The following is a 25,661-nucleotide window of genomic DNA, read 5'->3' as shown; positions in this document are numbered from 1 at the left end:
TCGTGTTCCTGGGGGCGGCCAGGCTTGCCCCGTGGGGCAGGAAGGGCGCATACCAGGGGGAGCCGGCCGGGCCCCGGCGGCAGCAGCCCCTGCGGCCGGGCCCTGGCCAAGACCAGCTCCAGGAGCCGCGCGCACCCCAGCACAGCCGAAAGCAGCCTGCCCCGTCACCCCGCGGCTGCCGGGACCGCTGGCGCCCGGGCGCCGGGAGGGGCCGGGGCTGGGGCCGGGGCCGGGGCGGTGGCTCCCGCACCCGTCCGGCCGGCCCGCCCCCTGGCTGCTCGGCCCGGCGGTGCTCCTGCCGCCGTCTCCCGCCGGCGCTCCCCGCCCCTCGCCCCTCGCCGTCGCCCCGCCTGGCGGATGGCCGGAGCGCGGGGCCGGGGCGGCTGCCTGCGGCGTCCGCTGCGGCGGCCGGGGCCGGGGGCCGGCACAGCCGGGCAGAGGCGCGCACAGCCGCGCGGGGCGCCCGTCGCCATGGCAGCGCTTGCTCCGGCGAGAGGTAAGATGGGTCCCTCCGGCCCCCGCTGCCGCCGCCGCCGCGATCGGCCCCCGCCGCCGCCGGCCCCCGCTCCGCTCCGCCGCGCGCAGGGCGGCGCCGCCGCTGGGCACGGCCGCGCCCCGGAGCGCCCCGCGGGCTCCGCGGCCCCGGCCCCCGCCCAGCCCAGCCCCGGCCGGCCGCACCGCTTCGCTCCGCCGCCGCCGTCAGGCGAGGCTCAGGGCGGCCCGGCCCGGACCCCCGCCGCCCCTCGAGCTGCCGGGCGGGCGGGGGGCAAGGGGAGGGGGCGACGGGGACAGCACCGCACCTCGGCTCCGGCCCCACCGACCGCATCCTCCGCCCCCGTCACCACGGGCACCCCGGTTTTCTCCGCTCTTCCTTGCAATTATTCTGGGTCATCTTCCCCTCAGACCCCCCGCCCTTGCCATCCCCCGAGTCACCAGCCCCAGGAGTCTCTCCTCTCCTCTCCTCTCCCCGCTGGTGGGATGGGCGGTGGGATGCAGCGGGGGGGCTCTGGCCGGGGAGCAGGGCCAGGTGAGGATGACTTTCCCCAACCTGTTCATCCTGCACCAGCTCCGGGGCTCTCCGGTCCCTGGGAGCGGGAGGACCACGGCTCAGAGCAGAATCGGGCCCCAAAGCCAGCAGAGGCAGGAGGGTTTCTGCCTCGTTGAGGGAACAGTGCGGGCCACCAGAACAAGCCGGGTGGGAAGGGCGGCAGAAGGAGATGCTGCAAGGAAATTCGTTCCCCTGGGATTCTCAGGGCCAGCAGCTTTGTAACTGTCTCCAGAGGCCACAGGCCTAACTGCAAGAGTGATGGCACTGGGGGGGAAAAGGTGAACCAGGGCAGAACGGGGGCATTGCCAATCCAGGCGTGGCAAACTGCTCCAAGCAGAGATAAAAGGAAAAGCCTCAGGTGGTTACAGAGAGGGTGAGAAAATAGGGAGAAGCAGAAGGAAGGGGAAGGGTCAGAATAGAGCCACTAGCTCAAACTGGGGAGCACTGATCCATCCACAGAAAGATTAAGTTGACATCTGCTCCAGTCAAGGCACAGAGCAGGTCTATACCTTTCTGGAATATACTGCTTGGGTGTACCCTATAGATGAAGACGGGAGAGGGAGTCTGAGCTGGTAGGACCAGAGGTCACTGGCAAAGGCGAGTAGTCTCAGGACTAGGTTAGCAGTCTTGTTTGCTGGATTTGTAACTGTGGGGTGTCTGGAGACGAGAGCGGCCCTAGCAGAAACACTGGGTGGGCGAGGTGTGTAGCTGGAAGACTTGTGCAGGATATTGGAGTGGTGGCACACACCCGTGGATGCGATGGGTTGGGAGCAGCAGGTTAAAATCCAGAGTGCTGGCAGAGAAAAGCTGAGGTCCAAAGACTGGCGGAGCTGTGGGAGCTGTACAGCAGGAGCAAGGGGTGTTACAGCGGGTGCATGGGGAGGGCAGGACCGGAACGGCAAGGGGCAATGCAGATCAGGCCTTCCATTACAGAAATGGCATTAGAAATGCTCTGGGTGGGGAGCCTCAGACTGGAAGGGCAGGGAGCGCAGTGTCTCAGCAGCACTGGAAGGAGTTGCTGGGGGCCAGAGTCTGGCCTGAGGTATGCAGGGACTGGTGCAAATCTGGCTTTTCTGTTCCCTGAAAGACACAGGGAGTGCTCTGCACTGTCTAAATCGTGACAAGTTGTTTGTGTGGGCAAGGAGAGAGAGAGAGATCTGGAGAGATAGACTGATCTTATATTACTTTTTCTCTTTTCTCTCTTCTACAGTGAACCTCATGCCCTGAATCTCCAAGGGAACCTTTGAAAAGGATTTTCCCCTCCCCACCATCTCCTTATTGTTTGCCAGCTCTGCCCTGCGCTGTGCAGGAAAGCTTGAAAGAGCAGGCTGAGCCCTGGAGGACAGCAAAAAGGACAATGTAGTGAGAGTGCCATGAGGTCTTGAATACGGAACCCTCTGAATCTTGTTCCTCGCCCTTCACTCTCTGTTGATAGCTCTCTGACAGCCTTGGCAGGAACCTCTACCTGGCCACGAGTGTGGCATTTGGTGAGAGGGGGATTACACACGGTGTATGCGCCGCCCTCACCATTTCCGCAGGACCTTTGTCCTGCCTCCTGTCATCTCTGAAACTCTTGGCTAGCTCCTCATTCACTAGGACGCTGGGCAGCAGGCACTTGCTACTACCAAACTGTTTGGAGTCCCCAGCAGTCCCTGTTTGCATGTGGCCTTCACCAGTCCCAGCAGAAGGTGGTCCCTGAGACAGAAGGTGCTTGGTGGGCACATGAAGTAAGGAGAGCCTTTTCTTTGGGGGAGAGTGGAAGAGGGGGATGAAATAGATGGGGAGGAAAAAAAAAAGTGAGCCCAAGCGAGTGAGGGAAGCAGCACTGGCAAGCGTTCATGAGAAAGAGAGACAAAGAAGGTGGAAGAAAGAAAAAGAAAGAGAACAAGGGGAAAAACAGGTGAAGAAGTTAGAATAAAGGAAAGAAATATAATCAAACAGACGGGAAAGGGAGGACTGACAGTGAGACAGAATTGCTGGCTGTTCCGCCTAGCACCTGGTGGCAATGCCTTGAGGAACCCCTCCAGTGTGCATACACCTCGCATCACAGCAGCAGCAGCAGCAGCAGATGAAGAGGGACGTGGCTCCCCCAGTGCGGAGTCCCACTTGCCCTCTTAAAAAATCCCAGTGGCAGGGACAGGGTGCAGCCTAGCAGGGGTGGCAGCATGGGGGACTCTGAATCAGAGTCCACCTTGCACAACAACTCACTGTGGTGGCTGGCATGTGGGATGTTAGCCCTGTTGGCCAACTCTTGGATTATCCTCAGCATCACGGCCAAACAACAGAAACACAAGCCCCTGGAGCTACTGCTATGCTTCCTTGCTGGGACCCACATCCTTATGGCAGCAGTACCCCTCACCACCTATGCCGTGGTGCAGCTGCGGCGCGAGTCCTCTGACTACGACTGGAATGAAAGCATCTGCAAGGTTTTTGTCTCCACTTACTACACCCTGGCCCTGGCCACCTGCTTCACAGTGGCCTCCCTTTCCTACCACCGGATGTGGATGGTGAGATGGCCAGTCAACTACCGGCTGAGCAATGCCAAGAAGCAGGCTCTGCACGCAGTCATGGGTATCTGGATGGTATCATTCATCCTCTCCACCCTGCCCTCCATCGGCTGGCACAACAACGGCGAGCGCTACTATGCTCGTGGCTGCCAGTTCATTGTCAGCAAGATAGGGCTGGGTTTTGGTGTCTGCTTTAGCCTCCTGCTGCTCGGAGGAATCGTCATGGGCTTGGTGTGCGTGGGTATCACTTTCTACCAGACCCTGTGGGCACACAGAAGACGCCGGCGGTGCCGCCATCAGAGGGCAGAGGAAGCGTCATCCTGCTCTTCATCAGCACACACCACTTTCAATGTGCCGGCCATTGTAGTGGAGGATGTACGAGGCAAAAGGAGGTCTTCACTGGATGGCTCTGAGTCAGCCAAGACCTCCTTGCAGATGACCAACCTCATCAGCGCCATTGTCTTCCTGTATGACACTCTCACTGGGGTGCCTATCTTGGTAAGCAGCAAGTTCTCCCTTTCCCTTCACTGCGTCTGCAGTTAAACTAGATTTCCATTTCTCTCAAGTTTTAAAGAAGAAACACTGTCTTCTGTTCACCAGCCACAGAGTTGCCGCATCTGAATCTGTGTTATTCTGAGGGCCGGTTTTAAAAAGATTGCAGAAATTCTCTCATCCTTCCACAGCAGCATTTTCTTAAGACAAGTCTAAGCCTGGGGAATACACACCACACAGCTAAAACCACTGTGAAAGTTTTAAGTGGCTAAGAGGAGAGGAAATTATTCTGCAGACTTACAGGGGCATCTACCTCTGTAAAAACAATGAGATTTCTATCTCTCCAGTTTGCTTCTGGACAACTGATACACCAGCTTTAAAAGCTGTGGCAGACAGTTTTCTTTTTCCTTCTGCTTGTTCAGTCATAGTCAGCATTCAGGTTTTGGCTGGCTGGTTGCAAAACTGGATTGCTGGGGAAGTTCTCAAAGGGAACCAGTAAGAGGACGGAGGCTTAGTCACAGCTTTTTTTTTCCAGTGGCTGTGTCCTTTGTTAGCACCTGCTTAGCTCCAGCTCATAATTAGCATGGGAAGAAGGGATGCTAACACCAGGTCTCCTATTAGAGATATGACAGCTCAGAATATGGTCGAGCAAACCTGGGGCAACACCCAGGAACAGTTTTTCAAAGGGACATGAGGTAATTACTTGACGAATCCTTTACAGATTACATTCTGCTACAGAATTGACTCCCATTATCTTTCTCCTTTGATCTCCACTTCTGTCTTCTTTCTCGGTGTTGTTTCTCTTTCTTACCTCAAAGGTCGTGAGCTTTTTTAGCCTGCGCTATGATACGGCCCCCACCTGGATGGTCCTGGCTGTGCTCTGGTGCTCCATGGTGCAGACTCTGCTGCTCCCCTCCTTTATTTGGTCCTGCGAGCGTTACCGAGCAGATCTCCGCACCGTGTGGGAGCAGTGTGTGGCTATCATGTCTGAGGAAGACGGAGATGATGGTAAGCTCCTCACCACCCCACAGTCACCTTTCTTCCTTAACCCTCTCCCCAAAAGACTACAGAGGAAAGAGAGCTGTGTCTTGGGAAAACGACCTGACAGCACTAGGAGTGGTGTGGGTGGCTAGGTGGGATTTGTGTTCTAGCTTGGAGTCAGCAACCCTGAGAAAATTTATTCTGGAGAAGGCTCTGTCACTCACTTGCTGCCTTAGGACTCACTAGCATCCAGGAAAAATTAGTGCAGCAGTAGATGCAAGAATAGAGACCATGTGTACTGCCACCAAACCACAACGCAAGTGACATGCTGGGCCTCAGCCCAACTTGCTGATCCAAAGGTCCAAGTTCTGGCAGTGAGTGATTCAAAAGTGAGACAGAAGAATCAGGGCAGTCTCTGGGTGCTTTAGTGCTGGGTGCATTAGTGCTGTTGCAAGCAGAAAGATGAGGTCCTTGTTCAGAGGTGAGCCCTGAGGGCTGCAAGTAGGGTGGCAGAATTCAGACAAGCCTTAGGATGGCTTCCAGGTGCCCTGATAACGCTCCTCTTCTGGCTTAAAAGTGTTGACTACCGTTCTCCTCTTTGCCAACAGATGGTGTGTGTGATGATTATGGTGACAGCAGGATCTGCAAAGTGAGATTTGATGCAAACGGTGCTGCAGCTGTGAAGCGGGACTCCCGGGACATCAAGCTGCTACCCATGCACCACATGTTGTTGCCCCAGGACAAGGTGCACTACCTGCAGGTGAGCTGAGAGCTGGCATGGGCAGCCCCACAACCCACTCTCTTCTTTGTCAGTCTCCCACACCTTTGTGTCCTCTTGGCTCTTCTCTGAGAAAGCCTCAGCTGCTCCCTCTGGTTCTGTCTCTTCTAGTCTTCCATCACCTGCCTCCTTCTCTGTTTTCCAGGTCCCTATCTCCCGGAGAATGTCACATGATGAGACTAACATCTTCTCTGCCCACCGCTCTGCTCCATCCTTCCTACACAAGTGGTCTTCATCTGACGACATCCGCATTTCCACCCCCCGCAAGCCTGGCAGCCCCAGCTTCTTGCCTCCTCAGCTGCATGACTACCAGCACCGCCGGCGGCCCCCAGAAGATGAGCTGACAACCCTACGGCAGTTTTTGGAGGGGGGGCTGATGCCGCGGGCCTCCAGCTCCAGCGCCTGCTTCTTCCGAGATGAGATCACCACGTTCATCGACGAGACACCGCAACCCACCCCAGCCTGCAGCCCACGGCACTCCCGTCTCCCGCTCGCATCGCGCCGCGATCGCCGCCTCTCCCTGGGCAGCAGAGAGGAGAACGCTGACCGGCCACGGCGCTGCTCTTTGGCTGGCAACGAAGGCTGGCATCTGCAGGACGGAGAGCAGGCGCCACGTGAAAGGACCCTTGAGGCCTGCGAGGCACAGACCTTTCAAGATCCCAAACTATGAGAGACAGCATCAAAAACATTCAGTGCCATCACGATTTTTAAATAAAACTTCAAGTGTTCCCTTTGTCCCGGGACCCGATCACTAATTTGCATTCTCATCTTTCTCGCCAGCAGGCAGGAAACACGGCACCCCACACTGGTGGGGAAAAAAGAAGTGGGACAGATCCTCAGAAGGCAGCACAACGGATGGATGGATGGCCTGTGCCTGCTCTCAGGTTACAAACACACCCTCCGCTGCCACCGCCACTTGGCACTCTCGCCAGTCCTGTCCCTTTGTGAACTCCACCCTTGCATCCGCTCTGCCCTAAGAGACGAGGCAGGCGCAGAATGGTATTAAAATTCTATATTTGGAGTGTCAATCGTGTGTCTGTTTTTAAAATAATGTATTAGTAATAATTTTGTTTCCATAGAAACAAAATGACTGGCCCAATGTTTAATGAAGCTTCACAGGCTTCTGGAAGGGGAATGCGGAATGTGCAAGGCTCCTTTCCTCCCTCTCCATCCCTTTCTTGTCAGCACATGTGGAAGGCAGCAGATGCTTAGCAGCCCAGGAAGGGAACAAAGCCCATAGAGGGGTTCTCATGGGAGACCAGGTGAAAAGTTTTCCTTTCCATTTCAGGGCAGACTTAAGCTGCCTACAGCTAAGCAGGAGCAGCCTATGTGCTTTCTAATATCACTCAGCAAAAGGTACTGCTTTGAGGCAACCCCATACTTGAAAACAATTACATTGTCTCCAAAAAGACCCTGACCCATGACATTTCATTTCACCAATGCAAACTGTTGATTCCAGTGCAAACTTTGCATGAAACACACTGGCCCAAAGTTCTCATCCATACAGAAAAGCTGACAGAGCCTTCCAGGGAGAAGGGCCCTGACTGCCCACGCTGTCAAATCTGGGAGTGGTGAGGTCTGAAGCAGGCTCCTGCCCCACGCAAAACTCTTGGGAGGGAGGTGGAGAAGGAGCGTGTGGCAGATCGACCTTCTCCTGCCCGGTGCTGGCTGTAGTTCCAGCCATGGGCAAGGGTTTGGCTGCATCAGATGGGCTGTGAGAGATAAGTAGCCCTTCACCTCCAAAGCCCTTCTCCATGTGATGGGAACTGGTCTATGAACTGTCCAAGCGTGCCTCATCCCCAGCATGCATTCTGATAGATTAACTGTAACCTCTTACAAGACATCTCGTTGGAGGGGTGTGGGTGACCCTTCCCAAGGGAGGGTTAGTGCTGGGGGATGCTTGGCAGATGCCTGGACAAAGGACCACGTCAGACGATGAGGTGCCAGTGATCTGCTGGCCCACGCAGGACCAGTACCGGGCTGGTCCCGGCGCCCATGAAGTGGCGGCAGGTCTCAGCTGGCACAGCAGGACCTGCTCCCGCGGAGGGACGTGGGGACGGAGCCCGAGCCGGTCCTGGCTCCCGGCAGCGGCCCTCTCCCCCGCTCCCCCACCTGGACGCCAAGCTGCCCGCCCACCGAAGCCCCGAGCCGGCACCGCCCGCCGGCCCGCCCGGTCCGGCCCCCTGGGTGGGCCTAGCCCGGGGCCCGCCAGGACGCCTACCCGCCCGGACCCCCTCCTCCTACTCCCTGGCGGTTCGGCCATGGCCTCCCTCCTCTGCCTCTGCCTCCTCGCCGCCGTCGCCGCCACGTCGCCGGGCCGCCTGGTCCCCTATGACCTGCTGTACGCGGACGGGGTGCGGGCGTACTTCGCCCGGGACTGGGGGCGGGCGGCCGAGCTGCTGCAGCGCGCCCTCCACAGCTACGCGGGGCTGCGGGCGGCCCGCCGCGCCTGCCGTGCCGCCTGCTGCCGGGAGGCGGCCTTCATCGGCGGGCCGACCGGGGCCGGGCCCTGGGAGGCCGCCCTCTTCGGCCGGGTGCTGCAGCGCGCCGACTGCCTGCAGCACTGCCTGGGGCAACGGCTGGGCGCCGCGCCCTCCGCCCACCGCGCCAGCCACGCCATCCGCCGGGACTTCGAACAGAGGGAGCCCTACAACTACCTCCAGGTGGCCTTCTTCCAGGTGGGGACCGGCGGCGGCGGCGGCGAGGGGCCCCCCGGGGTGGGCTCTCCCCAGGGGGCTGGGAGTCGCCACCCCGGGCAGGCCCCCAGTGCCTCTGTCAGCAAAGGCAGGGTGCTGGCTCTGCGCAGCTCTGGCTGAGGGGGTGGTGGACAAGGCCTGGGGTGAGGGGTTGATGGAAGAGAAGGGGGCCCGCAGGAGTGTGACAGGCGCTGCTGCCTTTTCTCCACAGCTGAAGAAGCTGGATCAGGCCGTGTCCGCTGCTCACACCTTCTTTGTCGCTAATCCCCAGCACCTCCAAATGCGGGAGGATATAGAGAAGTACCGGCGTATGTCAGGGGTGAAGTCGGACAACTTCCGTGACCTGGAGGCCACGCTGCACTGGGTGAGGGTTTGATGCAGAGCAGGATGTCAGCAGCTCTTATCCAGTCTTAGGGACCAGTCTGGGGCCCTGATCTATTCCCAAACAAGGGCCATGGCTTGAAACAGGGTCCCTGTACATAGATCACAGAATGGTTTGGGTTGGAAGGGACCTTCAAAGATCATCTAGTTCCAACCCCCCTGCCATGGGCAGGGACACCCTCCACTGGACCACGTTCCCCAAAGCCCCATCCAGCCTGGCCTTGAACACTTCCAGGGATGGGGCACCCACAGCTTCTCTGGGCAACCTGTTCCAGTGCCTCACCACCCTCGTCATAAAAAAATTCTTCCTTATTTCCAATGTAAATCTACCCTCTTTCAGTTTAAGACCATTGTCCCTTTCCCTGTCACCACAGGTCTTGGTAAAAAGTCTTTCTCAGTCCTTCTTATAAGCCCCCTTTGTAGACTGCAATAAGGTCTGCCTGAAGCCTTCTCTTCAGGGTGAAGACAAACCATTGCAGGTGTGACACAGAGACTTTCTGGTGACAGTTACAGCAGGCTGCAGAGCCTTGGAGAAGTACATTTGGCTTAAGTCCAGAAGATTTGCTATCACTGCGTGGTGGGCTGTGCATGGTCAGGCAGGCCCCTAGATGTCAGTACTATCCTGTGAGTGACTCAAAGTCTTGGGAAGTCCTTTGGTGTCACCCGCACTGATGAGGGGCCTGGATCTGTCCTTCTCAGGAAGCATATGAAGCTGGGGTGCAACACTATGATGCAGATCAATACCTGCAGGCTGCGGCCAGGCTGGAGGAGTCACTCACAGAGGCGCTGTCAGCACTGGAAGAGTGTCGTGCCCTGTGTGAAGGGCCTCTGGAGGATGAGGAGGAGGAGGAGGAGGAGATGCAACCTGGCCTGTACGAAGCCATTGCAGGTAGCATTAGGGGCACAGAGGGTTGGGTAGGAAGAGCTTGCTCCCCACATTGGGCATGCCCTGTTTCCCAGTGCTCCTGTCTGGAAGAAGCATGAGCTACTGCCTTTCTTGCTCCTCTCTCTTGCAGCCCATTATATTCAGGTTTTGAAATGCAGACAGCAGTGTGTCCTTGAAATTGCCACAAAGCCAGGACGGATTTCTGCCACGGAAGATTTCATACCCTCTCATCTTGATTTACTGCAGTTTGCCTACGACCAAGGTGAGCAGAGCCATGAGCAGACCTTATACTGTGGCATCCCCATCCCTAAACTTGACCTTTGCTTCTGGACTAAGAGGGCAGCATGTCATGGGGAGAAGTGGCACACTGACCTGAGCTCTACGGCTCTCTCCCTCCTTCTGCCCCCTGACTCCCCTACTCTGCCCAGAACCTCTCTTCTCTTGTTCCAGCCCAAGACTGTGGCCACCTTGGGAGAAGTCTCCTGTGGTCTGCTTCAGTCTCCTTGTGCAGCTTCTGTAGTGTGTGGCTGTTCCCAGTTCTTTCCTCCAGCACTCTCCATTTAAAGTCCTTGCTCCAGCAGCGTGCTGTTCGAGCTGTGTATTTTATACCCAGGCCCCCACTTCCTATCTAGAGCATGTGCTTGCATCTTATCTCAGCAGTGGTGTTCCTTCTTAGTCAGCCCTGCCTGCCCTTGCTGAACTGATGGCCTGTCATAACATTGGTCATCCCATCACTTTCACATGTCCCTCAGCTCTTCTCTTGGATACCTGTGCTCCTTCCCACACTGACCCAACTGTCTCTGATCTCGTCTGTCAGACCATTGGTAAAACTTGTATCTCAAAGCCTCCAGACCCTAGACCCCTCATCATGTCTTTTGTGTGAGGGAGGTGGAACTATCTTTCTTCCAAATGTATACTTATTTTTATCTCTGTCTCCTCTGAATGAGCTCCCAATAAATATTGAAAGTTGGCCTGTTCTTCACCAGGCTCATTCCCTGCATTCTCTGCCCATCGTTGGGTACAGGCCCGAGTAGGCAGGGATTGATGTGTCCTCGGTGTAAGGCCTCCTGCTGCTGGATCCTGACCAGCATGTTGGGTGCTTCTGGCCTGTACACATTTGCTGTTAATGTCAGGTCTTTCAGAGACATATCTGTTTGTTCTCTTCTGTCCCTGCCCAAGTTGGGAACCAGGCACTGGCTGCTGAATGTGCTGCTTCCTACTTGCTCTTCTATCCCACGGATGAGCCAATGTTGGAGAAAATGAAACAGTATCGCACAGAACTGGGAGAGGACACAGCTGTGACAGCTAGAGAGGTAGTTACAACCCCAGGTCTGTACTTTTTGACCCTCCCTTGACCCATATGACAAGACCACAGTCCAGGAGACAAAAAGGGAAACGTGTTTCACTGCAGATGTGTGCCAAGCCCAGGACTGAAGAAACTAGAGCCTGAGTTTACTTACAGTCTATACGAGGCAGGATCCCTTCAGGACAGAACTGGGCTTTCATAGTGCACAGCAGTGTGTTGGGGCAAGTTTCTGCCCTGGACAGGGGTGGGGTTGTCTTTTTGTGGGGTGGTTGTTTGACAGCCTCTTTGCTTCCTTAGAGTATTCAACATTATGTGCAGAGATCTCTGATGGAGAAGAAGTTGATTTATTATGCAGTGGAGCATCTAGGAGGAACTTTTAATGACCCTGTAAGTATCATAATCTTCTTGCCCTAATTTCACCAAGACAGTTGCCAGAATTCACTTCAGTGGCACATGATCCAGAAAGGATCAGATGCTGATGAGAAGAACCCCCAAGTCCTTATGAGGTGGATCTTTAAGACCTTTCTGCTAAAGTTAGTTGGAAATTGCTGCTGTAACCGTATGCGTTAGCCCGATCTGGCTGTCATCAGAAGCAGGCCAGAACCATTGGTCTGATCTTCACTGGAGAAGGGGGACAAGGAACTGGCTGTTTGATGTGATCCAGTGTGGGAGAAGTTTGTTGTGTACTGAACCATCTGTGTTTGTTTCTACAGGATCTTTGGACTCCAGATGAGCTTATTCCTGAAAACCTAAAAGAGAAACACAGGTAAGGTTGGCTGAGTTGACTAGGACTGAAATGTAAGAGTTGGAAGTAGGGGATGGGGTTGGACTGACAGGGGTGATACAAGGAACAGTAGTCCCTGCTAAGTAACAGGCAAAACAAGAAGGGTGTGAAATGCTACCACAGAGAGGGGTTGGGCATAGCTCTGTGTACTGACAGTCCTGATCTCTGTTTTTCCCCTTGCTCCCGAGAGAGGATCAGGAGAAGCAAAAGCAGGAAACTCTGGAAGTGGAAGAGATGGAGAAGAGGGGTGAGTAACAGAGCTTAAAGAAGGACTTGGATGCAGTCAGCCAGGCTTAGCCCGGCTAAGTGCTGTCTTTTCTTCCATCCTCAGCCATTTGAATGCTAGCATAGATGCAGACTGACTTGAATGGCTCAGCAAATCTTCTCACTGTTTCTTTTCTCCCTCTTTGATGCATGTGTAATCTTGCAAAATGTCACTGTGTACGTCTCTGGGATGGGAACTCAAAGAGCACTGTGGCTGGAGAAGCTGACAGCAGTGGTGCCTGAATACGTGACAAGCCTGTGGACGTGCAGATCCCTGTTCAGTGTGGCAGGAGTGTCTACACCAAACCTGGTTCAACTCCACCAGCCCAACTTCAAACAACACTTTTCTGAAAGGGACAAAGAGAGGCGGGGGGGGGAATGAAAACTGGAAACAGACTATTTGGCTTGGGCAAGTCTTTCCCTGAAAAACACAAGTTCAAACAATTTGTGGCTGAATGCTATAGACTGCAGTGCAGAGTCTTGTGTTCTTGCTGATCCTCTGTTCTTACGTGTGGACACACAGCCTCTTGCAGGGCTCTGTCCTGGAGTCTTTGCTTGAAGTGACCGCAAATGGTTCTCTGCTGTGACACATGGGAGAGCAGATCATTCTGAGGGCCTGAGTGCCTTGGCATTTGTGACCATCCAGAGGTCGGGGGGGGGGGGGAACAGCCAAGGATCAAAAGATCAAATCACCAGCTAATACCCATTGCTTCTCTTTGGGGCTGACGAAAGTAGAAAGATTCACTGGAAATAATTCTGGGATAAGATGTGTGATTGAAAGGAGGGTTGATGGAGGTGTTTACCTGCTTCTTTTCTCTAGAGCCTCACCCCAGTAGGCTGGACCTGTTCTGCTGCTGCGATCCACAGTGCATTCAACTTTCCCCAGCTCCCTGCTGCTCTCCCAGCAAGCCCCAAGTTTCTGCTGGCTCCTGAAGTACTTGCTGTAGGCCAGCTTCCCCACCTGATGCTCTGGTCCCCCTGAAGCATGTGAGGGGTGCAAGTGGCCCAGGTCTGCGAGGAATGGGTGCTTCTGGGGAACTGTCCTGTCTTCTCAGAGAATGTATAGTGTCTCTCCACTTCCTTATCCAGGCTGGGGGTTGGTGTCTGAGGGCTTCTTTTCCAAAGCTTGCTCATGCCTATCTGTACTTGCTTCTCTGACAGGTCCTTTGCCTTTTGAGGGTATTGCTGTCACGATGGATTCCCGACGGATGAATGGAACCCAGAGGGTTGTGTTCGACAGAGTGCTGACGGAGTCTGAGTGTAAGGACCTTCTCCGGCTGACAAAGGTGAGGCCTGGGTCTTGTAGGAGCTCCTGTATGTGTACTTTCCTCCTCAGCAGGCAGGGCTGTAGTGTTTCCGTGGAGGAGATATGGCAGCCTAATGTATGTCACCTGTATGCTCGTATTCCAGGCAGCAGGAGAAGCAGGAGATGGCTACCGGGCAAGACGGTCGCCTCATACCCCTCATGAGAGATTTGAAGGGTTAACCGTTTTGAAGGCCACACAGGTAAGTGGCTCTGTGAGTCTGCTGCCTTCTTGATTGTCCAGAAAGAGTGTTTGCCACTCGAACATTTTTCTGTGTGAAGTGCACTCTGGATGGGGCCATGGGTGTGTTATCTTCCTCACAAGTGCATGTGCGGTTTCTCCTGACCCTCTTCCTCCCTCCATGATCATGTTTAGGCACGTTGTACATGGAGGGCTTGACAAGTGCTTTCTGTCCTGTGAGACAGGGTTTCGGAATTGCTACTTGTCCCTGTGTGGTAGTCTTACGGACATGCTTAGCTTAGCATTGGAGAATAAATTAAGGTGGAAGCGTCTGGAGATCCCTAGTCTGACCCCCTGCTCACAGCATGGCTAACTTCAAAGCTAGATGAGATCCCTCAAGGCTTTGCGCAGGCAAGTCCTGAACAGCTCCAAGGGTGGAAATTCCCCAGCCTCTCTGGGCGCCTGTTTCAGTGCTGTACTGCTCTAAGGAGGAAGAAATTTTTCTTTATATCTAGCCAAAATTTCCCTTGCTACAGCTTTTGCCTGTTGCCTCTTGTCTTTCCAGTGTGTCCCTCTCAGAAGAGACTGACTCCATCTTCTCTATAACCCCCTTTTAGGTGACAGGAGACTGTAGTTAGATCCTCCTTCGGCCTTCTTTTCTCTAGGCTGAAGAAACCCAGCTCCTTCAACCTCTCTGTGTCATGTGCCTCAACACCTCTGCGATTTTAAGACCCTTCACTGAAAACTCACTCCAGTTTGCTAGTGTCCCTTGTGTACTGGGGGACATAAAATGATGCTGCATTCCAGATGTGGCTTCATGTACTGAGTAGAAGGAAAGAATTGCTGTGCTGTACAGGTGTACTCCTGACTTATATTTACATGAGAAAATATGTTCTTATATCTGTGGTCACAGGACTTTACCCACATCTCTTTTTCTTTACTGTGTACGTGTATCATTTCTTAGACTATCTTTGTATGTAAGTATTCTAACAGGCTTGTTTTTCACTTGTAGCTGGCCCAGAATGGGGACGTGGACTGGAGAGATGCCAAATTGCTTCTGCAGGCCAGTGAGAAATCACGGAAAATCATTGAGTCCTATTTTACTCCTGGAAAGAAACTCCATTTCTCATTCACACACCTTGTGTGCCGCACGGCTGTAGATGGTAAAGAATCTTTCCCCCTGTTAGTCCCTGTCTCCTGGAGAGTCTCCTCAGCCTCAGCCATGTGCTCTCAGGAGACACTCTTCCCTTTACTCTCACTGCACCCCTTTCTCTTTGCCTTATTCTTCCTTGAAACTGAAAATGCCATTTTTTTGGTTGGTTTGGGTTTTTTTTCCCTTTTTTTTTTTTGTAACTTCCCTTTTCAGAGGAGCAGGAAGGTCGCATGGATCTTAGTCATCCTGTCCATGCTGATAATTGTCTCTTGGATCCTGAGGGGCAAGAGTGCTGGAAAGAACCACCTGCCTACGTGTACAGGGACTACAGGTAAGAGAAGAAGGCGACGCGCATTAGATCATGTGGAGATCAGAATGTCTCCCCGGCCCCATCAGAGGATAAGCTCAGCTTATAGAAACCAGGTGATGGGGTTTTGGCTCAAAGCCAGCCAGGACTGTAGCATCAGACAGCAGGCTGCATCAGTGGCTTCAGAACAAGGTGTGAAACACCTTCCGTAGGCTGGGAAGATGATCTGCCCTTTCTCCCTCCTCCCTCCTCACAGCCAGCATTAACAGAGAGCAGAACAAGGCTGGGAGGCTGCACGGACTAGAGCCACATCAAGTTGTTGTCTTGTGGGTCTACCACAGTACTGCAATCCACTGTCAACCCTTATGACAGTCTGTTTCTTCTAATCATGTTCCTTCTTTCACAGCCTTCCATGCATTACAGGAGAGAGAGAACCAGGCTCTTTGGATTTCCTTTGAGCAGTCAATGTACTTTGGTGACTATTCTCTCCATTCATGTCTCTCAAGATTCACTGCCAATACTTTTTGTTGGTTTTTTCCATTCCACGTGAGAGTTTTTCCAGCCTGTGGCAGGTTTTGTTACTCTTCTCTGAAAGAACCTGAAATATATTTTAAAGATAGTGACAGTTGTTGCATACTGCAGCCTAATTAGGTCAGTTTGCTACAACTGATTCCCATTTTCCATCCCATCCTTGGGCATCCGGAAATATTATTTGCCTTTTCATTGAGTTGTAGCTGTACTCAGAGCAGAAATCTTCTCTGAGCAGCCTATGGTAAGGATGTAGGGCTTAAAAGGAATTCCAGTGTCATTGAGTCCATTTTCCTTCTGACATAGATGTTAACTTGATTTAGTCAGATTGTGAAATTACCAGGCTCTGTCGTGTAACTGGTTAGATCTCTGTCCCTCCTGTGGGAAAGCTGTCCGTTCGCCTCACTCCTCCCTGGGTAGGGGGCCTCTCTGACTTCTGCTTGAATGTATATTAAAATATCTTCCTGGGGTCTCTGCTGCTGAGCTATTTCTGGGAGTATTCCTGTCTTCTTGCTGAGTGAAACGTGATTGACCAAACAACTCACAAAGGCTGAGCTCTTCCAGTGTACTTTTGAAAGAGGTCCCTGTGCTCCAGACTTCCTGGATCTCTTCTGATCGTTAATGGTTATTAATGAAACGGGATTTGGCCCAGGGGTCCAAGACTCCCAGTGATCTTCCTTTAGGCAAACAGTACTCCTTTTGGTGCCAGTGGTGTGCTAGTCAGGGTGTGCTGTTCACGTGCTCTTCTTCACCTTTGCGTTCATTAGTCATTTCTTTAGTGGCACTGTTCTGAGTGCTTCTACCAGAGTCCAAACGGCTGAGATCGAGCACATTGTCTTTCCCTGGGAAATCAACTGTTTTGTCAAAGATTGTGTGGCTAGCCCCATCTGCTTCTAGTACTATCATCTTACATTTTAAGACCATTTTCCATTCATATCTTGTCCTTGGTTTATCCTTCTCAGAAACAGAGTCTAAAGCCCTGCAGACTGCTGAGGTCAGGCTAACAGGCCTGTTTATGCTTCAACCATTATCCCTACTCTCCTGCCCCTTCGTGCATGTGAGAGCTATCCTTGCTTTTCTCCAGTCGTGTTACCACCCTGACTGCCCAGTCTTATTAAAACCCTATGGCAGAAGAGCCATAACTTCCCAGTTTTCAGAGCTGGTAATCCTCTCGCTGTCCTTATGTCCTAAATGTTTTGCTTCAGCAGCCACAGTGTTGACTTCTATTTCATTTTCCCAGTCCCATTAATGGGCCTCTCTTGTTCCTCTGACATTTTCGATCAGCTTAATTGAATACCAGGAGGAGTTCAAGTAGTTTGTGGTCCATTCTTTCATCTGGTTGACTTTGGTCTCACCTGGATGGCACAATGGCCTCGCTACTTCTCTTTTTGTCTAACATTAGTAAAGAAATTTCTTCTTTTAATTTTTTCTGCACGCACTAAGCCTCTTTTGGACCATTCTTATGTTACCCTGAAATTCCTTGACTCTTAAGACATGGCTTTCTTTGCTGATCAGTCTCCTCTTCCAGACTTTGGATTTTTCCCAATATTAAAACATAAATAACGTCATGCCAGGTCAGAACTAAGGTCTGTCTAGCCCAGGGTGTTGTCACAATGGTACCACAGATGCATGCTGCAGAGGATTAAAAACAAACCAAAACAAAACAGGACAAGTATGTCAAGCTAAGTCCCTGGCATAGTCTCCTAGCCTCGTGTGGCTTGCAGCTCAGGGACTTCCCTAAGCTAGGCACTGCTGTATTTAACACTCCGAAATGGATTCTCCTGTGAACTGGTCTACTCACTTTCTGAACCTGTGGTATCCACAGCCTCCTGTGATAAGGAGTGTGGGGAAGCACCTGGGAGGAATGAGCTTCACCCTCCATATGTCCTCTTTCTTTTTGTCCACAGTGGCATTCTCTACCTCAATGATGACTTCCAAGGTGGGGGCCTTTTCTTCACTGAAATGGACACTGTGACTGTCACAGTAAGTTTGGGACTGGCCAAAAGAAGGAGAGATGGCTGAGGGTGAGACTTAGTCTGGGTGGGAGGAAGCTAGTTGATTATTGGATCCCACCACTCCAAAAACAATGCAGTGCTGGTGCTGTGGCAGATTCAAATAGGGGCAGCTAAATGCAAATTGAGGCAAATCTCAGACAGAGGAGAAGTTAACTCCTTCCTAGGTGAGATGTTCCAGGCTCTCCCAGGCTGTGGGTATCTGTGACCTGTGTTGATTCTCTCTGCCTCCCCAAGGTCTGCCTTGCTCGTAGCCTAGCAGCTCTCTGCTGTTCCATGTTCCTAGAGGTAGCTGACCTCTGTAGAAGGACCGTGCACCCCAGAGCAGGGGGCTGCTGGCTTCATTGTCTCTTCTCTCTCCTGACAGGCTGAGGTGCATCCTAAGTGTGGGAGGCTTGTAGCCTTCAGCTCTGGCAAGGAGAACCCCCACGGCGTGTGGGCAGTGAGCCGTGGAAGGCGCTGCGCCATTGCTCTCTGGTACACACACTCCCAGGAGCATGCTGAACAGGTAAAGGACCATGCTGGGGAAACGGATACTAGTACCTCCAAGCTAGATCAGATCCCCTCGAGCAATGGCTTGTGGACTTTCCCATGGGGCAGGGCCTAGACCAGCCGGGGTTGTCCTCTGACAAGGTACCTGGTGGAGGGACCAGCCTGTGATGGGTCCTGCAAGAGAGAATGGGCTTGGGGGGGAGGGATGAGGGGCGGGTGTTGGATGGATGGATGGATGGATGTGGCAAAGACGAGATGTGTCTTGTCAGCCCCTGCAGGCAGAGCCAAGACCCTAGCTGGGAGGGGTTCACATCATCTCTGTCTCCATGGCTGCAGGATCGGGTGAAGGCAGAGGAGCTGATGGAACAGAGGGCTGTGAGGCAGGACCGGTCTGATGGAGAACAACATCCAGGAGCTGATCACAGTGGCAGATCCTCCTTGGAACCTCTAGTTCCCAACAGTGGAGCCAGGCCCACAAGCCGGAGACACAAGCCTGGCTCGGACAGGACGCAGCACCCCAAGGAGCTGCGGGCCAGAGATGAGTTCTGAGCACACGGGGCCCTGGGGGCAGGACTGGCACACACCATGGCCTGGCAGGTCGCAGTAGCGCTGGGACCACAGAGGCCTGGAGCAGTCTATTAGCATGCTAGAGCCGTAGTGATGGGGAGGGATGCAGCTTTACTTCTCTGTGTCATCCCAGCAGATGAAAAATGGGAGCGGGGACAGAGTATTAAAGTCAGTGACACCAGGAACTTTCTTCACTGCCTCACCAATGTGTTTGTGTCACTCAGAAGTAAGAAGGTAGGGTATCCTCACCCCACTCCTCTCAGTGCCAGCTTCTTGGTCATCCAGGGCCAAATCTGAGAGGGGGAAGAGGATCCTGGGGTCTTTCAGCACAGGAACTCAAAACAGAAGCCTCTGTTTCCTAGGCACCTGCAAACTCCAGAACCTCGCAACTGGTCCAAGAGAGGGAAGGTGAGGGACTGTGAATATATGGAATAAAAGCAAAATGCTGGACACAGATGTTGGTGGGAGTTTGAATCCGTACACCAGGAGGGAGACATGCACACTCATTGCTGATGGAAATTTAACTAACAAATGATGGAAGGAGATTGAGCCCTCAGTGAAAGAAAACAAATTAAGTATTTGCCCAGATGCCAGCTATTTCCGATAAGGGAGAGCAAGAGAGAAAGTCAGCTCTGCCATGACTAACCCCTGGAAAAGGGTGGGGAGTGCCTTTAAGAAAAAACACTGTATGCTCACGTTTCCCTGCAGAAAGGTGTTTTGTTTTTTGATTTTGTGGAGGTTTTTTTCCCTCTCTGAGCACCAAACTGCCTCTGAAAGCAGAAGAGATATTTTGTTTATCATTTTCCACCCTCATACAAAGACAATCTGCTGTCACTGCCCAGGGGATTAGTGTCCTGAGATGGGATTATATTGTAGCCAAACGGGAATTGAATGGGGTAGATATGGAGTATCAAAAAGAGCAGTGACCCTTTTCCTGGGAAGCGTTAGAGCCAGAGATCAATCTGTGGTCATGACACACTTGGGCCTTGATGAGAGTTGTGCATGGAGACCCCAACTACAGCTCAGGTGAAAGAAATCTGTGGGGCCAGAGCCAGTGATGTAAGAGGTGGATGGGCGATCCCCTCATCGCTGCTGGCACAGGACCCCTGCTCCATAGAAAGGGAAGCCTTTCCTCAACCTGAATCCTGGCACTTCTTTGACACGCAAGCTTAGGAACTGTTTTTGCCTCCCATCCTCCCCAGGGTCACAGGAAAAAGAAAATTTGATGTGTGCATTTCAAATTCCTTCTCCCTGATGAAAGGTCCCTCACATCCTAGCACTGACACATCTGTGCTGATGATTTACGTGGGGGCACTGGATCATTCCTGCTTGAGGACATGTTGAGGGGTGAGGGGCCAGTGTCCACATCTCTGGCTTTGCTTTGCCCAAAGGTGGCTTGGGTGATTAGACTGATGGCCTCCTGACGTCAGATGAGATCCGTTAAAAGGTATTTATCTCGGGCTTGGGCCAAAGCTGCAGGAGAGATTAAAAGAGATTGAGGCCAAGATAATCCCCTCACAGCATCCCACTAAAGTGGCTGCCAAAAGGCACACCACCAAATCTTTTGCCACCCCTGGCCCTTGTGCCCAGTTCTGTTTTCCCCTATGCAGAGCCCAGTTTGTTGCCCACGGAGGGTGTGACCCTGGCCCTGACATTCGTTTTCCCTTGGCAGGGCCACTGTGGGTGGCACCATCCCTCTTCCCACCCTGTCCAGGACACAAGTGGCATGCTGTCCCTGGAAAAATGGGAATTCTTGTGGACTGTGAGGTGCAGCAAGCCCTGCCCCAGTGGCTGATAATCCTAGCCTGTTCTAGCTAATCTTCACTTTATTAGTTTGTTGCTGATATCAACAGAGGGAGTCAAATCTGCCTGTGATGGTTTCTTTCCCTTCAGGAGCAGTGTGCTACTCTCTCTTTTCACCCCTCCCCATCCACCTGCTTTGCATTATGTCCCAATCCGATTTCCCCAAGTCTCTGGTGTCTGATTTAATTTGCCTGACGCTGCTCCTGGAATCAGCCCTCCCCCAACCCCTCCCGTCCACAGCCTTCCAGCTCCCCATGGGGAGAGATCAGTCCTGGGAGAGGCTGAGGAGCAGAGAGGGAGCGAGGGATTTTCTGGGTGGACGGGCAGGACTGACTGGAGACTGCACAGGGACAAGGGGCTTCTGGCTGGCGGGGAGTCGTTCTCAGCAGGGGAAGCAGGCTGTGAGGGTCCCATCTAGGGACGACTGCAACCCATCTCGCTCTACAGATCCCGGTAAGGATGTTGCCTTGTTGTGATGCCTGAGGTCACCTTAGTAAGCCTGGCACTTGGGACTGTGAGGTTCTTGGTGTGAATTCTGTGGGGACTCTTTGTATAAGGGCTGATCCCATCAGACAATGTGGGAGGGAAGATAGTGGTGGGGAAGGAATTGGGGTTAGCGCTGAGATGTCTTTACGATGATGAGGGGCTTTGTACTGGGATGGGGTTGCTTGTTCTCCCCTTGGCAGGTAAATCTCACCAGTTTCCAGACTGGAACAGGAAGGTAACGCCTCCCCTGAGGATCTGGCACTCACTACCCGTACACAGTCCTGCACTCCTGGTGCACCCCTGTGCACACTTCTTTGCAGCTGGCTGCTTTTCTAGATGGAGAAGGAGCTCTCAAAAGAGGGCAAGGAGCAGAGCAGGGTAATTTTACCCTGGCCTTTGATCTCTATCCCAGGAGAGGGGGATCATCTCTGTATCCGGCTCTGCAAGGAGCCTAGGGTCACCAGGGCGAGCATGCAAGGCCAACCGGGGATTACACAGAGACCCAGGGATGCTGCCTATTATTACTCAGTCCTCCCTCCTGCACCTTTCCCTTTTTGATTTACAGCCCTCTCCCAGCATCCCACAGAGGGACCACTCCCTCCTCTGTGTGGGAGAAGCTACCCAGAGGATATGAAATAAGGGGGTTCACTTCCCCTTTCTTCCCACCCACCACTTGCACCCTGATCCCTATAAAGGGAGTGATGCAGGTGGCTTGGTAGGACAGCCCCTGGGGTGCAGGCTGGGCCTCAACCATAGCATGGTGCGAGGGACATCATAGCCATTGCCCTGAAAAGTCATGGCGTGGCAGCAAAAGGCAGAAGGCAGATGATTCCACACCCTGCCCTCACGCCTCGCACCACAGTAGAGGTACTTGATCTGCTATAAGCAGACACCCAAGGGCTCAGGATGGGTCTGGTTGTCCGTAGACAGGAGTGCTACAGTAGGTGCTTCCAGCAAGTTTGTCAGAAAAGGCAGGAGGGGAAAGAACTGTCATGCTGGAGAGCAGAAGAGATGAAATGTGGTTTCAAAAGCCAAGAACTGTGAACTGGATGAGCACAGCCAAGGCAGAGCGTAGAAGCAGGCTGGCTTGAACCGCCTGAGCCCAGGCTCTGTTTGGCTGTGCCGTGCTCCTCAGTGATGCTTGTAGGAGGCACAACTCTGGACCAGTGCTGGTGCCAAGGTTCTCCTGTCAGTATCTCTTTGCAATGCTGGGCTGGTGGTGAATTGCTTTTTCAAAGATACCTAAGGACTTGGTTTCCTCTACTGCTTAGGGTCCACCTGAAAGATCCCTTACTTCCAGAAAGCACTGAGTGTGCACCATTTAGAAGCCTTTCCCATTAAAACCAGCTACCAGGAGCAACTGTGAGCTGATCCATGGATCCACAAGAAATGTGCATCCCTGAGGTCCTGCTGGTCACGGCAGGAATGTGCCTTGGCCAGACTCCAAACTTCATTCCCCTTTCCTCTGTTCTTCCCCCATTTTCTGTCCTAAATTTATATGACCATGACAAGCTGTTCTTTTGCACACCTGCTGTGGTCCTCCTAGGAGGCAGCTGTGCTCCGCTGGGGACCAGGTAACTCACTCTCCACAAATTGCACTGGGACGCGACGGGTGGAGGCGACAGGCAAAGCTGGAGCTATTATTATCACTCATCTGCAGCTCCTTGTTCTTCTGAGGCTGAGAACAATTCCCAACTTCATTTAGAGTGTTGTCTCAAAGGGATTTAAAGGTTTGGACAGAGTCCTGAACCTGAGCTGCACTTTCTCTATATTTAGCCCTTTTTATCCATCCTTGACACTGTGCCCCTGCCCTTTGATCTGCCTACCAGCTCCGAAAGCCCCTCGTATGGTTGTGCAACTTCACAGAGCAGGCATCTGTGAACTGGCACTTACATGCTAGTGCCAGAGTTGAGAAAGAAACACCTGGGGAAGGGAAGAGACTGGTGAAAAGCAGGAGAGATGCAAGCAAGACTGAGGATCTGATGGGTAATGAGGAGGACGTGAAGACAGCTTCACCTGGGGCAGAAATTGGAAGAGAGAACAAGGCTCCCATCTCTGTGCAGGTCTGGGTGGGCAAAACCAGAAGTCTACAAAGAGAGATGGATGGACAATGATCTCAGATGACCAAAGCTGTGTGAAATAACAGCCTGGAAAGCAGAGACCAGAAGGAGAGAGTCAGAGGGAAGAGGTGGCCCAGCAGAAAAAGATGATCCAATGCTTAGAGGTGATGTAGGGGAGGTAGAAACAGCCCTAGGGAAAACTGAGAAAGGGGAAGATGTGGACCACAGTGGTAGGGCTGGTCTCCGCAGAGTGGCTGGATGTTTAGGTTTGCCACTTGATGTGCTGGTAGGCAGCGACCAGAGCTGGACACAGTCTCCGCAGCTTGGCACACCGAAGCCGCGGGGCAAATGCCACAAGATAAGGAGGACGTGCAGCCTCCTACAGAAAGCTGCAAGGCCTTCCCCAGCATCTCCCCAGTCTGTCAGTTAGCTGAGAGATGGTGTGGGGTTCCCCAGCCCCTTTCCAGAGGAGGAGAAGTGCATGCAGGTGGGCTTGCATGACATGCATCCTTGCTGGGAAGAACCCCCTCGTCACTGTTCTGTCAAAACGAGAGAAGAAAAAAACCAGTGGAAAAGGCCCATCTCAGGTGATGGTCTGTCCTATTCTCCAGCGTAGCCGAGGCTGGCACCCCCAGGCCACCGCAGTGGCACATGCCTCCGGGCTCCTCTCCTGCTCCCTCACCGTGTGCTGCAGCCAGCAGATTGGGCTAGCAGCCACGTCCAGTGCATGGGCATGTAGCAGGGACGAGGTAGCAATGTTGTGGCTCTGTTCAGGCTTGCAGGCAGCAGATACAAGTCTTTCTCTGCAAAGTATATCCTGAAATAGCTTCCCTCTGGGATAACCTCATGCCTCCCAGGAGCTAGGGGAAACTCGTTTCTCCCTGTTTTTCTTATACTCAAAGCCATACTGCAGGAGTCTGTTGGCCAAGCAGACATTCACTCTGCCTGGACGATTGAAGGAAAGCCAGAGAGACAGTCAGGGGAAGGGATTCTGGAGGGAAACTCAAAGAGCTCTGTGAAGCAGCGAGCAAAGGTGGGACTTGGGAGCTATCTGCATGTCCATGCCCACAGCAAGAGAACAGCCTGGCATCGAGGGACCCAAAGCCCCATTGGCTGGAAGAAACAAGGCCTTCAGGCAACAGGCCAGAGGGGGATGGAGGCTGTAACCCACAGGGACTAGGAGAAATTCTACTGATGCTGCTGGAGCATTTTTTGGCCATGGGGCAAAGTGCTGGTTCTAATGATGAACAACACATGGAGCACATCTGGACACTCACACCTACCCAGGAGAAAGATTGAAGCAATTAAAGACCAGATTTGTCTACAAGAGTTTGAGATGTTATAATGACTGGTGAAGTTTTAAGTGCACGTAACAAGAAAGAGAGAACTAAAACAGAGACGCTATATAATCATACTGTGTACCTGTGTCTTGAATATGGATTACAGTTCTGGTTCACTGCTCTCTCTGCAAAAACCTATCATCTATACTCTGTAAACAACTGAAAAAGGGCTTAGAGAATGACAGAGGTAATAGGATGTAATGGCTTACATGGGAGGAATGTCTAAGTGTGCTCTGCAGTCTGGAAAAGAGATGGATGAAGACGGATATGGCAAAGATTTATAAAATACTGAGTGATGATGAGGTGAATAGAGAACAGTTGTTTGCTGATTCTTCCAACTCAAAAGCTATGGACCACCAAGTGGAACTAGTGTCATTGGGAAGTAATAGAACCAGGAACTTCTTTGCAGAGCCCGCCACTAAAGCTGTGGAAGTCATCACCATGGGGTACTGAGGATGCCAAACTTTGACATGGGCACAAAAATTATGCGGACAAATGCATAGAAAGGCCCATCAGGGACTTGCTGCCTCTAGCTTTGGCCATCAGTGAAAAGCTGGGGCTAGGAAAGTAGGAGAAACACCACTATCTGCTTGTGTTATTCTTAGATCCTTCTCTAGGTATCCACTTTTTTTGTTTGTTTGGGCGTTTTTTTTGTTTTGGATGGGAAATTAGAAGGGAACCCTGACAGAGCACCTCAACAGCCCCCAGATTTCCTTGATGGTCAAAGAGCTGGTGGGAACTGCCTGGTGATGCTTTGTCTAGGACAAATGATAGAAAATAGCCACTGAGCTCCCTCCATCAAGTTTCTTCCTCCTGAAGCTGAGATGAACAGCTTGGCCATGGACAGGGAGAAGCTGATGAAGAGGACCCAGGACTTGCTAGGGCTTGGAATGGAGAAGTTAAAAATAAAGAGATGAGGTGACAAGTGTGGCCAGAACCTCAGCAAGAGGCTCTGGAGTTCTTCAGCTTCCCTGTGTACGTGCAAGCACGATACAAGACCAAACAGACCTTCGATTGGGCCCAGTACGATCTTCCCAAATGCTAAGGGCTTTGACCAGACACAACATGACGTTACCAACCATTCAGCCAAGAAATGGTTGCTAAGCCTTTTTCAGAGATGCCTACATGTGCGTAACTTAGCAGTCATATTAGTGTCATTTTGTCGTAGTTTAGCCCCAGCAGCAGCTGCACCAGGTGCTCGCTCACTCCTCCTCCCCCTCCCCCCACCCCCGGCAGGATGGGGAGGAGAATCGGAAGAAAAAGGTAAAATTTGTGGATTGGGATAGGAATAGTTTAATAGGACAGC

At 52.8% G+C, this 25,661-nt stretch overlaps 2 protein-coding genes across 3 annotated transcripts; both read left to right on the top strand.

Annotated features, from left to right (window-relative positions):
- The first annotated feature begins 355 nt into the window (after nucleotides 1-355).
- Nucleotides 356-6,834, top strand: GPR162 (G protein-coupled receptor 162). Of its 2 annotated transcripts, XM_075763428.1 has the most exons (5): nucleotides 356-496; nucleotides 2,259-4,053; nucleotides 4,866-5,055; nucleotides 5,637-5,788; nucleotides 5,952-6,834. In XM_075763428.1, exons 2-5 carry the CDS (start codon nucleotides 3,214-3,216, stop codon nucleotides 6,474-6,476), a joined length of 1,707 nt encoding a protein of 568 aa, XP_075619543.1. In that variant the 5' UTR covers nucleotides 356-496; nucleotides 2,259-3,213; the 3' UTR covers nucleotides 6,477-6,834. The 2 variants fall into 2 exon arrangements, with proteins under 2 accessions (XP_075619543.1, XP_075619537.1); XM_075763422.1 differs by lacking the exon at nucleotides 356-496 and having other exon boundaries at nucleotides 3,069-4,053; nucleotides 5,634-5,788; nucleotides 5,952-6,539.
- Nucleotides 6,835-7,990: 1,156 nt separating this feature from the next.
- Nucleotides 7,991-19,120, top strand: P3H3 (prolyl 3-hydroxylase 3). Its single transcript, XM_075763413.1, has 15 exons — nucleotides 7,991-8,484; nucleotides 8,714-8,866; nucleotides 9,583-9,772; nucleotides 9,900-10,031; nucleotides 10,949-11,082; nucleotides 11,373-11,462; nucleotides 11,789-11,841; nucleotides 12,048-12,106; nucleotides 13,285-13,409; nucleotides 13,534-13,629; nucleotides 14,620-14,770; nucleotides 14,974-15,091; nucleotides 17,503-17,578; nucleotides 17,975-18,115; nucleotides 18,436-19,120. Exons 1-15 carry the CDS (start codon nucleotides 8,068-8,070, stop codon nucleotides 18,646-18,648), a joined length of 2,148 nt encoding a protein of 715 aa, XP_075619528.1. The 5' UTR covers nucleotides 7,991-8,067; the 3' UTR covers nucleotides 18,649-19,120.
- The last annotated feature ends 6,541 nt before the right edge of the window (nucleotides 19,121-25,661 follow it).

Source organism: Balearica regulorum, chromosome 1 (assembly GCF_011004875.1).
Source record: "Balearica regulorum gibbericeps isolate bBalReg1 chromosome 1, bBalReg1.pri, whole genome shotgun sequence".
Lineage (NCBI taxonomy): Eukaryota > Metazoa > Chordata > Aves > Gruiformes > Gruidae > Balearica > Balearica regulorum.
This window is presented reverse-complemented; position numbering and strand designations above follow the sequence as displayed.